Source organism: Pteronotus mesoamericanus, unplaced genomic scaffold (assembly GCF_021234165.1).
Source record: "Pteronotus mesoamericanus isolate MK-2021 breed Mesoamerican mustached bat unplaced genomic scaffold, CSHL_Meso_final contig_181, whole genome shotgun sequence".
Lineage (NCBI taxonomy): Eukaryota > Metazoa > Chordata > Mammalia > Chiroptera > Mormoopidae > Pteronotus > Pteronotus mesoamericanus.
The window spans coordinates 572,106-587,870 of record NW_026555077.1 but is presented as its reverse complement, the minus strand read 5'-3'; the positions used below and the strand labels follow the sequence as shown (position 1 = coordinate 587,870).

The 15,765-nt window shown below is 37.5% G+C and overlaps 1 protein-coding gene across 1 annotated transcript in view; it reads left to right on the top strand.

Moving 5' to 3' along the window:
- Window positions 1-6,849: 6,849 nt before the first annotated feature.
- The window catches only part of LOC129065590 (neuronal growth regulator 1), a gene marked incomplete at its 3' end in the record, with an annotated part of 556,915 nt that continues 547,999 nt past the window's right edge, over window positions 6,850-15,765 (top strand). The window contains exon 1 of the mRNA XM_054566839.1: window positions 6,850-7,207. Coding sequence (XP_054422814.1) covers window positions 7,032-7,207 — 176 coding nt within the window. The remainder of the gene's footprint in view (window positions 7,208-15,765) is intronic.

Genomic DNA, 15,765 nt, shown 5'->3' with positions numbered 1-15,765 from the left:
TAGAATCAATAGAGGCCTAGTGGGAACCTGAATTTTTATACCAGCCTATCAATGACATGGAACCACCCCTCTATGGGTGGGAACATAGACTTCTACCCTGATCGCACATCAGAGAGTTGTTACCAACTTTCCCCAGCAGAAAGTTCTAAGAGGACTATTACTAAAACAGATGATTTAAATAATTTCCAGAGTCTTGTAATACCCAAATAAATAATTCTTAATAAAAAAAATCATTCCTCATACCATGAATAAAATTTTAACTTGAATTAGAAAATGACATCAACAGATGTCAACACCAAGATAGAGAGATGTTAGAATTGTCTGAAAAGGATTTTAAAACAGCTATCATATAAATGTTTCATTGAACAATGAAGAACATGCTGGAAACAAATGAAAAATAAAGTTCTCAACAAAGAAACAACGTATCAGCAAAGAAAAAGAGTCTCAACAAAAAAATAAATAGAAGATATAAAGAACTAATATAAAATTTTAGAACAGAAAAATAGAATAACCAAAACCAAAAACTCAAAGAATGGGATCAACAACAGAATGGAGAGGACAGAGTAAAGACTCAGTAAACTCAAAGATAGAAAGAAATCGCCTAGTCTAAACAAGAGACAACAACAAAAAAAACCCCAGATATTCAGGGACTTGTGAGACTGTAACAAAAGACCTAACATTTATGCCATTGGAGTCTCAGAAAGAAAGAAAGAATGAAGAGGGTGGGGCTGAACAAAGTATTTGACAATAACAACCAATAATGTCCCAGATATGTTTGATAAGCTCTCACCCAAGCCACACTTCAGGGAGAAGCCTGAACTAAGCTGCCTGCCTGCACTTGTTCCTGCAGTATGAGCCAGTGATGATAAAGAATTTCCTGAAATTCTATTCTAAATAATAGGACTGATACTTTCTCTGTCCAATCAGAGTTGTGCAGCTATGTCTCTAGCAGCATCTTCACCAACCAAGCAGAGTGGCTCATTTCTGACCAATCAGAAGACTACTTTTTGGTCCGAGCTAACTGTGAGGATTTAGAGTCTCATTTGCATGAGGACAGACTAATTAGGGACCAGAGGTGGGGACCTCTCTAAATAAGTCAGTTTCCACTGGCTCAGAGAGCTAACTTCCACCAGAGCCTGAAGACTGTCTCCCAGGGTGGAGTTGAAACAGAAACACGGAACGTGTCTAGCAGGACCATAGAGAAGTAGAAAAGACAGCAGTAGAAAGGAGCAGAGCAGAGTGTGCAGGTAGATCAAACTGGAGCAGGGCAGAGCTAACTAGCCTTCACTGGAGCAAAGCACAGTTATCCAACCGAATAGGCAACTCGCCCAAGGGAGACTTCCCCTGAGGTCCACTTATCTCCAGGGCCACTTTTCCCCGAGGTCGCCCCGAGGTTGCCTCATAACTATACTCTTCCAGAGCCCTGTTGTTCTATAGGTGTGCTGTCTCTTATGTGACCTGTGACACTATTGAGCTCTTCCTCAGTAATGTTGTTCTGCAGTTCTGCTGTACCGTAATTAAGCTGTTTGCACTGAATACATTTTCCTTCTTTACCACATCCCAAGTAAGGAATTCCTATTGGCATTAAACTGGAACCAACAACCTTTGCTTGACAGACCTTAACAGATCCCTCATGAAAGAAGATGTACAGATGGCAAGGAAGCATAAGAAAACATTCTCCATGTCATATGTCATCAGAGAAATGTGAAGGAAAGTAGGACACTACACATCTATAAGAATGCCCAAAATTAAGAACACTGATGATTCCAAATGCTGGTGAAGATGTGGAGCAGAGCAACAAGAACTCGCTTATACATTGCTGAGGCGAATGCAAAATAATACAGCCATTTTGGAAGACCGTTTGACAATTTGTAAAAAACTTAATGTACTCTTACCATATTACCCAGCATCAGGTTTCTTGGTATTTAACAAAAGGAGTTGAAAACTTACATGCTCACAAAAACCTGCATATGGATGTTTGAGGAAGCTTTATTCATAATTGCCAAAGCTTGGAAACAACCACTCATACTTATTTTAAGACTTCTCTTTCTGGTTTAAATGCTCATGTGAAATTTGCAGGGACATTATATGAAAATGATTTGAACAGCTTTGAAAATAGCATAGATATCTCTGCACCCTGCCTGCTTCTGAAACAAAACAAAACAAACATAGAAAAACTTCTTTCTCCTTTGCATGTCATCTACACTTAATAGATATGGTGATATTTTTAAAAATGATAAATGAATGAGTATATGATTTTTTTTTACATAGAGTGATTTAACATGGAAATAACTTTGTTTTCACTCTCTTTTATTTGACAGCCATTTTCTGACTTTGTACCTTGTAGCTGTCACTATATAAAAATACAAAGGTTTAACTTAGTTCTTGCCCGAAAAAAGCTCACCATCGACTTACACTTTTATTCAAACAACCACAAAATGACAATTTCATTTAAAATGAGAACTATTACTTCAATTCTGGCTTAAATAAAAGAGTTCCCACAGAGAAATCATAGACAGACATTTATGATCAGCCATTAAATTCATAACATCCTTGCTAACCTAGGTCAGTAATCACATGGCAAGTAAACGCAGAGATTTATTGATGATGATGAGGAGGTACTTTTATAGTTACAGAATTCAAATAAAAATTTTTATTTTATTACAAATCTGTTTTATTATCTTATTTGAAATGCACAAGATGGTATATTTTTAGAAATGTATCTATAATAGATTGGTTCTCAACCTTAGGCGATTTTTGACTTTTCTCCCCTAATCCACAGACATTTAACCAACATCTGGTGAAATTTTGGTTATCACAACTATTAGCATCTACTAGTGCTATTGCCATCTAGTGAGTAAAGGTGTAGGATGCTGCTAAACATTTTCCAATACACAAAGAAGTACTGACAACAAAGAATTATCTGTCCCAAAATGTTTAAAGTGCCTGGGTTGAAAAGCCTTTTTATAAAGGAAGATTTTCCACTGCCAACAAATTCCCTGAAATTCTTAGGTCTCACAGTGACCTGCAAACTACAGGTCAGTTAAATTTGATAAGGTGTACCAACCTTAAGCTAGAGATAGAGAATCAATTATGGCCCAAGTTAAGGAGCTATTATTATTCATATGTCCTGTGTATAAGAGCTCACTGACTGATTCAGGAGTTACATTATCTCATTAGCTCTTCCCATTGGATCCTGGGACTTGTTTTGCCTAAAATTTCTCATGCCTAGACAGTAATAGCATGAAAAATATATCTGAGTTTATCCATTCAGTATCGAAAGACAAATGTGAATTTATATTCTAAATTTTCCCTAATAATAGTCTTGTTAACACTGTCAAAGAAAAATTAAGCTTATCAAACTAAGGAAATTGAAGAAGCTTCCTTTTAACTATCTTTCCTATAACCCTGGAGTGATAGGGCATGAAAAACAAGGGTATAAACCAATCTACATAACATCATAATCAATTACCACAATCAAGCTCTGTCTTCCCCCTTCCAAACTAACTCCATACTGGTTATCATATTTCTTCAAATATTATAAGTTAAGCTTTGAAAACAAAATGAAGTACATGATCCAAAAGGAAGTAGTAATTCATTGCAATGTCAGTTCTAAGAATTATGACCAAGGTAGTATATATCCTACTACACCCACTAAAAAGTTCAAACAATGTTGTAAACTATTTTTGATACTTAAACACAAATCCTACTAAGGAACTATGTGCTACATGAGTTGGGATGAATCTTTTTCTTTCATTTCTGTTTGTTTGTTTTTATTCTGGTTTTCCTTCAGAAGGAGCCAAGATTACCAGGATTTAAGTCTCTGCTAGGAAGAAATCTAGGATCTCAAAAGCAAAACTGGAAACCCTGTAAAATCCTCTCAAATATATGTCCTTAGAAAGGTTGAAGGGAAAGGAAATCATAAAAGTTTTTAAAATCATTTTTCTCCCTAGTCAAAAGAACAGCAAAAGTATGGTAGTTGTAGGGGCTGCCCAATGCATATGTAAATAACCTCTCCAATAGTCCACACATCTATAAACTAGCTTTAGTTATTGCTTCCCTTTGGATGGGTTTTGTGAGAGTTAAATTCTGTGATTGGTGAATGGAAGTTGAGATAGAAACTAGAAATAAATAAACTCTTTGCCCTTAAATAGATGTGGTTCCAGTTTCCTTTTACCAGCCTGAAGGGTTGTTGTACATATTAAAACTGCTGCATAGCTCCATCCCTGGTCACAGACGTTCTACCTCCCCTCTTTCCTCCTCTCTGAAGATGTCAGATCTCAGGAAAACAGCAGTTACAAAAGGATGCTTTTCACGGTTTTACTAGAAAATGTTGGCACCCTATCCCTGCATAAAATAGCATTAAACTGAGTTACAGTGCCGGAAGCTGTGCCTTCTGCTTCTCCTTAAATGGATCTAGATCATTTCTAGAGAAAATTCTAAATAATGCAGCATAGTTTTGTCCATGTATATGACGTCGATTTTTTTAAATCCCAGGTTTGCCCTAGATAATTTAAAGCTTTATCCATCAATGTATCATGAGAGAAAGAAAAACAGTTAACAAGATGAGAATGTTATCTAGGTATTTGGCATCAATATTACCAGGAGTCTGTCAGTCGACGATTATTTTCCTAGCGTACCAGACGGTAAAGAAAATGTTTTCATTCATCCACAAATGACTAACATTTTATCGATGTTTTAAGATGCAGTTGAATACTATTGCACTCTCAATTCCCGAGCCGGGTTTGAGAGTTAGGCTTGAATACTAATAACACCAGTAACTCCTGCTGCAAATGTCTCTGTTAATTGCCAAGCCTTGGAACGTCAGTTCAGCAGCGAGGTTATGCTGGTTAAGGGCTCTTCGACCAGTCAGTGTGGTGGTCACAGGTGATGGGAATCCTTCCCTTTCTCCACATATCCTCATGAACGGCGATAAAAATTACTCCGAGCACCGCTACCGCGAAGCAAAACGACTCCCTGCCTGCCTCGTAAAGAGCTCAGTCTGGGGAGGCAGCCGGATGCTGACCCCTGCAGAGATTATTGCTTCTGCGCGCTTCGCCAAAGGACCCTGCTAAGCATTACGGAAAACGAGTTTGGAATATGTGAGCTTTTGGTTTATGTATTTCCTCCAAGGGAAGAAGGACTGGGGTCAGGCGAAGAAAATCTTTAAAAACTGCTTGAGGAGGATAGGGGTGGAGGAAGGGAAGAATGAAAGGAGCTGGCAAGCATATTTTTAAATTACTTGTTTCTCTCCTTCACTTCCGAGCTTTGCTTTCCAAACTCCTCACTGAACAAGATTGATTGACATAGCTGCTATTGACTCTAGTCTCGGTTCTTGCACTGATCTGCAAACGGCCCCGAATATCTAAATGTTCTTAAATCCGGAAATGAGTTCAAGAAGTAGGAGATGAAGGGGGCGGCCCTATGCCCAGCACCCAACTCTGCCGTGGGCAGGGAGAGCGGCTCGCAGCCGCGGCGCTAGCGTCCAAGGTACTGCGGCGTCGGAAGCAGGGTAGCCGTTCTGCACCACCGAGTAGGAAGCCTATCCAACCTGGTCTGGAGACAGTTAAAAAATATAACCCTGTGACTCGTTAAACCCGATATCCCTGCCTTGCCTAGATACGGATGCGCTGATCATTCCGCCTGATAGGCTCAAATGGGTTAAAGTGCCTCTTACATAACAGGACGGCCTGGCTCTACACAATTAAAACACTTGATTGTAGCCTCTTTCCCACTCCGAATCCCGGCACTACCCGCCCCGTCCCTCCCAGTGCGCCTGCGTGCAGCGCGCGCGCGCGCGCGCACAGGGCGGGCGCGCAGGATTCGCGCGCGCACACACGTGCGCGCGCATACTATATACTCACATATGTTCACACACATTGCACTTTGACCATGCCTCACACACATACACTCCCTCCCACAAAGAATTTCGTGTCAACACGCACGGGGGAGGGAGGCGCCCTCTAAATCATACTGACTGATGCTATAGACATCCCAGCTACTCTACTGCAAGACCTTGCATGCACCTCCACTTCTGTCCTCTCAAAAAGCAGCCTCAGCCACTGCCCCTACCTATTTCCAAAAAAAGGTAAAGAGTTAAATAGTTGACCGCTGGTTAACTGTAGCACGGCCACCCAGGAGAGAATGTAAATAGATAAAAAATAAACAACAAAACCTCACAGTCCCCGGCATCATGATGGCGCCGACCACAACTTGGAGGACTTTAAAGTTACGGTGCCTCAAGAGGTAAAACGCAAGAGAGAGGGAAAGCAAAGCACCCCTCTGCTTTCTACCTCAGCCCTACTCGGAGACTTTTCTAGCAAAGCATCACTCCAGTGCATATGACAGGAAGGGAAGCGTTCTGTTTACGATGCAGCTCTCTTTTCCCCGCAGTTTGCATAATTGTGGTATACCTCCTCTTGATATATTTTTTTTCGTTTTCTTTCTTTTCTTTTATTTCCCTCTTCATTTCCCCCCTCTCCCTGCTGCATCCCCAGTCCCCGGGCGGGGTTGCTAAGGAAACGGCCGCTTGGCAACGCGCGCGAGCCCCGGGCTGCCGCTGCGCCCCGCGCTGCTTCTGCTGCTGCTGCTGCTGCTGCTGCTGCTGTTGCTGCGATTGCAGCCGCCGCCGCTGCCGCTCGCCCAGCCTCCGCCACCGCGCCTCCTCCCTCACTTGCCGGCGCGCTCGCCTCCTCGCTAGATGGTGTGCGAGCCGCCCGAGAATTAGACACACTCCGGACTTGGCCAGAAGCAACCGAGAGGAGGTGTAGTGTGGTGCCAGGGGGTGGGAGGGGAGGGAGGGAGGGACAGCAAAGAGGAGGAGGAGGAGGGGAGGCCAAAAAAGAGAGAGAAACAACATACAACAACTAGAGGGGGGAAAAGAAAGAAAGGAAAGAAACCCACCCACCCATCAAAAAAAGGAAAACAAAAATCCTGTGGCGCGCCGCCTGGTTCCCGGGAAGACTCGCCAGCACCAGGGGGTGGGGGAGTGCGAGCTGAAAGCTTCTGGAGAGTGAGCAGCCCTAGCAGGGATGGACATGATGCTGTTGGTGCAGGGTGCTTGTTGCTCGAACCAGTGGCTGGCGGCGGTGCTGCTCAGCCTTTGCTGCCTGCTGCCCTCCTGCCTCCCGGCTGGACAGAGTGTGGACTTCCCCTGGGCGGCCGTGGACAACATGATGGTCAGAAAAGGGGACACGGCGGTGCTTAGGTAGGAAGAACGGCGTGCCTTTCGTACTTCTCTCAGTCTATCTTTCCGTCTGTCTTTCCACTTTTTTTTTTTTTTTTTGGTCTTCTCTTTAAACCGCGTAATGATGCTGGTGGCGATCACTGTCAAAAGACCACGTCTCAAGACATCCAGGTGCTGATTCTGCCCCAGCCCTGGTCCCTTTACGCCGGGGCAGGTAGCAAGCTGGATCCGTGATGCTAAAGCACTTTGTCCGAACGCCAAGTAGCCCCGGGATGAGTGAAGTGTGCGGTTTAGAAAGGACAGGTGGCACTTTGAAACTCAATTCACAAGGTCTCTGTTTTACTGTCATTGGGTACTCTTGGAGAGTCTGACAAGTTTATCAGGTTTGTTTCTGTTTTACTCTAGTCTAAGTGACTTTTTCAAACTGCTCGCTCCCTGCTCCCATTTATTTTCCCTCTCAGTTGGACACTTAGGCTCAATTTCTCCCTCTTTACCTTTCTTTCTTTCCTCTTATCGCTTTTTCCGTTTTCTCCCTTCTCTTTCTTTTTCTCCTTTTCCCACCCTCTTCTTACTTTCTTTTCCATCTATTGCCTCGTTCCCCTCCTTTTGTATTTTCTGTCTATTCTTTCTTCTCATTTCTCTTTAACCCTCAATTTTCGCTTTTTAAAAAATCAGCCCCACTCTAATTTTTGATCCTCTTATTTAAACCCGTTTCCTCCACTCTTCACCCTACCCCGTTGCTCACTTTTGTTCATTAAAGTCCCTATTCTGTGATCTTGTCATCCCTTTTTTTGCCATCACATTTCCCATCTCTCTCCCTATCCCTGTCACATACACATGCATGTTCCCTCCAACACCCTCCTGTACCATTTTTCCACCGTCACAAATGTCTTTTTCTTAAACAGACTCCTTCACATACTCTCTATTTCACCTCCTCACACACGTTGGCTCTTCCATGCTCTAACAACCACTTTCACATTCAGATTCTCTTTTACTGCTTTAAAGGCACACACTTCTTCCCTGTTCCACATGCTGTCACTCACGCATATGTATAGGACGGAGGTCTCTCTCTCTGCGCCCCCTCCCCAGTTTTCTCTTTTTCCTTTTTCTTCCCACCTCTCTCCCTCCTTCCAGCTTCAGTGTTACTTCTTTTTCTCACTGTCCTTTCTTCCCCTCTTTCACCTAAGCTTGAGCATTGAAATGTTTTGTTATTAATGAATATCCATAGCCTGATGTTACCCCTAAGCAACACTGCAGAGTGAGCTTCTGGAAACATTTTCTCTCCTGTGAAAATATAAATTGATGATCAGCAGTACTTAGATCTAAACAAGGCTAAATGCTCGTATTCCTTCATTTTCCATTGCCCTCCCTTCTCCCCCTGACACTTCCACCTGATGTACACATCAGATCTCCCTGGAAGATCTTCTTTCTCTCCACTGGGTGGTAGTTGGCTTATAAGTGTGGATTGAACAAAATCAGTATACATGCCATGTCTAAGGTGGAAGAGTGAGATATGTTTGTTTAGATCACGTAACATATTTTAAATTTAATGATCCAAAATCTGGGTGTGGTATATGACTTATACCTTGTGAAACATGGTTATGAGTCCAAATTTGTGTGGCATATACTTCTAGCATCTAATATACACTAATAACATGCTTTTATAATATACTTTGTTATCTTTGCTGTAACCACAAATGCCATTGGGTATATACAAAAATAATGAATAATTTTTATAACTTAGTAAAATACTTTTTCACTGATGATAAAAGCAATGAAATCTTTCTCACATAGAGGATATAAATTAAGACCATATTTGTGTTCTTTATATTAAGTTCGTTTTAAAAGTTTGAACAATAGTGGTAGAATGAAACACTATTTTCAGGGGCTATAAACAAATACCATGGGTGGTACAGTCTATTATGTGTGTTTGTAGCAGCATATTGTGTATTTGGAATGGGCATTAATATTTTTAGCCTAAAGGATTTGGTAGACTGCTTGTCTTTTGATAATATATCTTGACATTTTTTTTTCCTAATGGACAATCTAATAAATACAATGGCTAATTGAGATACCTGAATTCACATTTTGCTTCTAGAAAACTTATGGTTAGTTTACTTATTGCTTCCAATACTAATGCTTCTCTAACTAGTGGGGACAGTGTCTTTCCAGTGTTGGTTTGGTGCAGTCCTTGTATACTTGTATGCACTGTACCTCATCCATTTTTTTTTTTTTGGCTATATCCTGAGTTTTGTAATATATTACTTTAGGAAGCTTTTGATGTTCAAAATTTTTAAAAAGAATAGAATCTCTCTCTAAATGATCTTTCTAACTATTTACAGTGTTTTTTAATAAAAAATCTTTTTTGTCATATGCGAGAGAAATCTGATGCACACTACTTTTAACCCAAAGTAATTTGCTGATAGTAATTCTAGAATTCCATAGAGAGTATCTCATTTTTTTTAAACCTTTTTATATTGTCCATGGGTTTTTAACTGTTTTAGTATATATATATATATATATATATATATATATACACTAAATATATATATATATAAATATATATATTTACAAGAAATTCTCGGTTATTTCTAACTCCTTTCCTGCAACTGGTATTGACTCTGTATACATAGACCAATACAGGCAGAACTTAAAAACTAATTAAGTGTAAGTCAGGTGACATACTTTTCATCAAATGTAATGTTAGAGTTATATTTTATGTTTTTGATTTGGATATTTAGAATTATATATTGTGGTATTCTGTAATTCATTAGAAAACAAAACAAATTAAACAAAAATTACCCTCAACCACACTCCCCCCCCCCATTAAAATAGCTAAATCTGGTGTGAATACTGATTACATTATATTGTTTATTAAACTTTACACTATATACTCTATTTTTTTAATCTAGCACATTCCTCAAGGTGTCTCTTATAAAAAGCAAATAGTTGCGTAGCAGTTATCAAATAACTTTAAGTGCTAAAGGCCTGAAAGTGCAAACATGTCACCCAATGACTCTGATGCTTGTGGTTACATTAATGAAACAGTTTAAAGGTCAAATGATACACTTTTATCTCCTAAATGCCACAATGTCTCTTTTAGAGAAAAGAATCAGGAAAAACAAAACTCTCTTCACCTGGTTTATAATACAAAAGAGAAATTCATTCTATGATCTACCAACTTTATCATTTGTGACCATCTTCTCTGTTTACCTTAAGGGACTTACCAAGAAATTTCATTTAATAATTTCAACATTCTTGTCATTTTAACTTTGTCTTTTAAGGTTAGTGAAGCAATATATTAAATGTCAAAGTGTTCCTTTCTCCTAATAATATTATTCACTGATAAATCTCTGAAGGATTCACTTGAGTTATTTGGACCTTCTTGATAAAGTATTTAATGATACATCTACTCAATAAAGCAACACTTGGCATTTTCCCTGCTTAAACTTTGGATTCAAATAAATACATGTTTGTCTAGAGTACATTTGTAGTTTGCTACAAGCACAAGCTAATATAGTCATTAATTTATTAAAAAGTGATTTTGATTGCAACTGCATTTAATATATATTATTAGTATTTTATATGTAACAAAATTTGTTAAACAGTATATGAAGAAATTAACTTTTTCTCCTGTCTTCAAATTGCATTTTGCATTATGTGGAAGGTCCGAGTTAATGTTTCATGGGTGACATAACAAAGAACAGGAGATGCTAGAACCACATTGATCACATTTCAGGACCTGGTATTTCTAGATGTGGAAAATCAAGGGGAATATAAATCAGCTCAGCATCAATACATAAATTTCAGATGACTTTTTAAAATATAGTTTTATAGTGAGTTTAAGGTGAATCAATTGTTTTATTCTTCCCTTATTAATAAATACAGTTATGTTAACATGTCCAAAATGTCTAATATTCTTCGGAAATAATACAAGGAACATCCTCATCTACATCCTCCCAGTGTCTGAACATATTTAAAAACACATGTCATTTTTAAGCTAATTATTTCAATCTGTTTCTACTTCAACTCTTCTGTATGAATTTTGTACATTTTAAGCCACCTTCCTGTTATGAATTCAAAATATTCTATTCTCTACTTGTCATGTTTAATCAAAGGAAGGAAGAGGTTCTTTTCTTAAATGTGATATCTTTTACTTTAACAAAGTTGAACACAACTCTGTTACTTTAATACAGTAGACCTGAATGGAACTTATAGGATATTGTAATAAGAAGGAAGGCTTTTGATTAAAGCATAAACATAAGGCATATTTCCACAGAAAATATTTCCACTGGGAGACACAAAACTTTTTCAAGTGGATTTACAAATGGATATGGCAAGTCTTTATTACTTCTCAGCCCACTTGTCCAATACATTTGTCTTTTAATTAGACTACATCAATTAGTTTAGTTTGGATACAAGAGAGTAAATGATTTATTTATGAGAATGAAGAATTACCAATAGCAATAGAAATCAATTATGCTATACTTCAGGAATATCATTGAAGAGTCTCATATTATCTGTTGAGTCATTCCTGCACATTGATACATCACATATCCCAGGTAAACTGTTCAGGTGTATAGGTATTTTCAATTTTGAACATCAAGGTATTATTTAAAAACCTATATGTTTATATATGGTGCCATTAAGCAAATCTATTTATAATTCTGATTTCTTTCTTTTAAAAAAGAGGGGATAATAGATTGTCATACTGAGTCAATTTGGAAAAATGTGCTTCAAAGTACGGAATAAAATGCTAAAATATTACCTGTAGTGATTTCTCTGAGCTGTTCTATTAGCATGACTTATTACTTGGAATATTAATATGCAATAATTTATTATATTGAAGAACAATACTATTTTTTAAATTTATAGATAAATAAATGTATTCTTGCCTAGTCTTTTTAGTTCAGAAGAATTTATAAGCCCATGTGGTTATATAAATCTTTGAACACAAACATTAAAGATATGCTTATTTTAAGTAAGTTGCAATTAAATACCTCCATGGGATAAGTTAATTCTGCAATACCAAACTTCTGAAGAGTGTAGAGAAATGTTGCACATAGCATGCACTCATCTGGACCTTCTTGATAAAGTATTTAATGATACATCTACTCAATAAAGGTGTACATAGGAAATGTACACATCCTGTGTGCACCATTTCTGGGCCCGATGCTATTGGAAGTAGATGGTGGAGCTAATCCCTCAGCTGCATTTACAAGTCTGCCATGTCTTCAGGCTGTGGTTGGTCAAGGATAGGTAGTTTTGGGAGAAGGGAGGACATGAGGAGTTAGAGGCCAGGGTATTTGATTTTCCCCTCCTTCATTGCTTTGGGTAATATCTAGCAATGTCTCCATCTCTCAAGGAACCTCTTTGTTCCATTTTCCATGCCATAACTGGCTCTTGGTTGTCTTTATGCCTCATCTATTTGTTCTTTCACCCTAGGAGCAGTAATGCTTTCCTGCTGTTCTAATTGCTGGGTTTGTCTCTCTGCTTTCCCACCCTTTTGTAATCCATCCCCTCCATTAAATTCCCTCTGTTTTAAATATCCAGAGCCCTTAAGTTTTGATGGTACAGTCCTCATTAATACAAAGTGAAAAGTAGTAGTTTCAGTGATTTTAATTATATTTGATTAACTACTACTTTGCCCATAGCACCATAATGCTGCTTGTTAGTATTGGCTAGCAACACTGGGGCATACTACAAACAAGAAAGATGGATATTTGGGTTGTTTTCATACCCAGATTATGATTAGAATAGAACAAATTTATAAATATTTAATTAAGTTAACTTAATACATAATTTTAGTAATATATGTAATATTACTATGGTAGAGAATGTAAAGAATTTGATGGGTATATATTAGCAACATTCAATAATACTGTATATATATATATATTTTTTTTGACTGGGCAAAAGAAAACAAGGGCTAAACTCTGCTTGTGATTATGTGATCAAAGTGATGAGATAATTTTTATAGTGTTGCCTATTTAAATAAATAGAAATCAAATGTCTTCAATGTAGCTTAATACCCAAAGAGTTTTCAGTTTCTTATGAAGCATGTGATGAAAACAATGTCCATGTTTCAAGTATTGAAGTATTTAACCTCTGTAGAAATTAGTATCTCAAGACATTTGAATCTTTTAATCAGAAATCAAAACATTGGAATACTACTCAGCCATAAAAAGGAAGAAACTTTTACCCTCTGCAACAGCATGGGTGGACCTAGAGAACATTATGAAATAAGGCAGTCAGAAAAAGACAAATACCATATGATTTCACTTATATGTGGAATTTAATGAACAAACTGGACTCACAAGCAAAATAGAAACAGATTCATAGATGGAGAGCAAGGTGACAGCTAATAGGGGCATTAGCGGGTGGAGGGATTGAGCATAAAGGAAAAAGGACTCATGGACGTGGACAACAGTGGGGTGATCACAGAGGGTGGCGGATTAGAAGGGGGATAAATGGTAATGGAAATATCTAATAAAAATAAATAGAACACACCTCACTTTTCTACCATATTCTGTTCAAATTAGCATAAATTAAGACATGGGCATCATATAACTTACATAGAATAACGAAAGGAATCTTCATTAGTGAGTATTGCTTGTTTGTTTTCAATTTACTCTTTCCCTTAACTATTAGATGATGTGGTGACCTTTCCCCTAACTTCTTCAAAATAATTTCTGAAAGACACTTGTTTAGGTGCCTGGCTTCAATATAAACAAGCAGTCATGATAAAGTCCTTCTTTTGTACATTTCTCCACACTTTCACAGGAAAGGTGTTAATTCAAGAACCATTAATGAATTAACCCTCTCCTAAAGATGCTCCAGAGAGGATTTCTGAATTGGGAAGACAGTTGCTTTTTGATCTCTGCCATTTGGTGTTTCTCAAAGTTTTGTTGATCCATTACAGATTATCATTGATGCTTTATATATGTATAAAAGAAAATAAAATTTACTGTTGTATTTTCCCCTGGGAGCATAATATAATCTGCCTTTTAGCTTCTGTAAGGGAAATTTTAAGTTGGATAAAAATGTCTTTTATCAGACATTTTATGGGTTTCAAATTCATCTGTGGAAAAAAGAACTTCCCATACTCCTAGAGAGTAAAATCTAAGATTTTTCTTCATGGTTATGATCATTATCAGATTAGATTTGAATTAGTTCACCATATCTAAAAATGTGGTTAATTTGTAAGATATCAAAGAAATTTAATAATAGTACTATTTTTGATCCTTTGTTAAAATATACTTTCTGTTCTTTGCTGTATTAATTTTGATTAACAAAGCACCTGTGTTTGTAAGCTCTACAACTGTTGTTCTTCTATCCCTATGGCTTTAACAGTAACTTTGCATATATCAAGCTAGCATCCACTATTTTTAAATTAATCAGTCCACAGAAAGATAAATGAAAGAATAAATGTATTTGTTCTTTAGTTTATTGTTTCAGATTTTAATATTGTAATATCTTTTATACTATATTGGATCTGCATGCTTACAGTGATTATTTTCTATTAAATCTATATGTGAATAGCCTTTGCCTTAAGTAATTTTTGTAAAGTCCTAATGGGTTAAGACACATTGGAATCATTCAGTGTCATTAAATTGCAGGATACAACTTAAAACTTAAGAAAAAGTTGTACTTATTGGATACTACAGGTATTTTTTAAATAAAATGTGTTAAAATAAGGTAGAAGGCATTATACACAATAAAGGTAAGTAAAGTATTGTTTGATTGAACTTTTATTATGTGTGTGTGTGTTGTGTCAAGATTTTAGATGTATTTCTTACGGTGGGTTTGAGAAGAAAAAGTTTGAAATGCAATGGTATACTTATTGTAAGACTTTGAGATGTAGTTACAATTTTAAGAAGATGCAAGATTTTAAATTGTATGAGAAGGCTTTTGCTATTTGCAATTATAATCAGCAGATACCAAGAACAGTTCAAAATAGTAAATTTTTTTTTCTGTTTCTACCTCAACTCCCGGAGTCGTCTTCCTTTCTTCTAAGGTTTCAATTAAATAAAATCAATAAAAGTAAAGAGGTAGAGAGAATCGGCTATTTGCTAAGGATGAATAACTCTTAACTGTGAAAAGTATTGTAGCTACACACCCCAAACCAGGGCAGAACTTTTGTGTCATTCTAAACATCTTCCAGAGTTAGGTCAACAGTACTTTATAAACCACAGGGTATTGATACAGCTGATAGAATTTTAATGTGGTCATCTGGCTTTGATTTATAATGCCGAGGAGGTTATCTATTAGCATAGTGGTTTCTAAGCCATATCAAGTTCTGAATCCTGAGAGAGGACCTTTGATGGTCTTAAGCATCCAGCTGGCATGGGAACTGGTCTTTTAATCACTTTTTCTAGGAAAAGGGAAATATAAGAAAGCAGGAATTTGGCAGTGTTGCCAACATTAAGTGTTGTTCTTTTGAACAGAAGCCAATATATTATACTTTCCAGATAGCTGGTAATTTGCTCAATATAAGAGAGCTGTTTATAACCCTTTTCAGTCCAGAACTAAGTTATTCTTTACTGTATTTCACTAAGTCGTTTGGACACAGGTCCGGG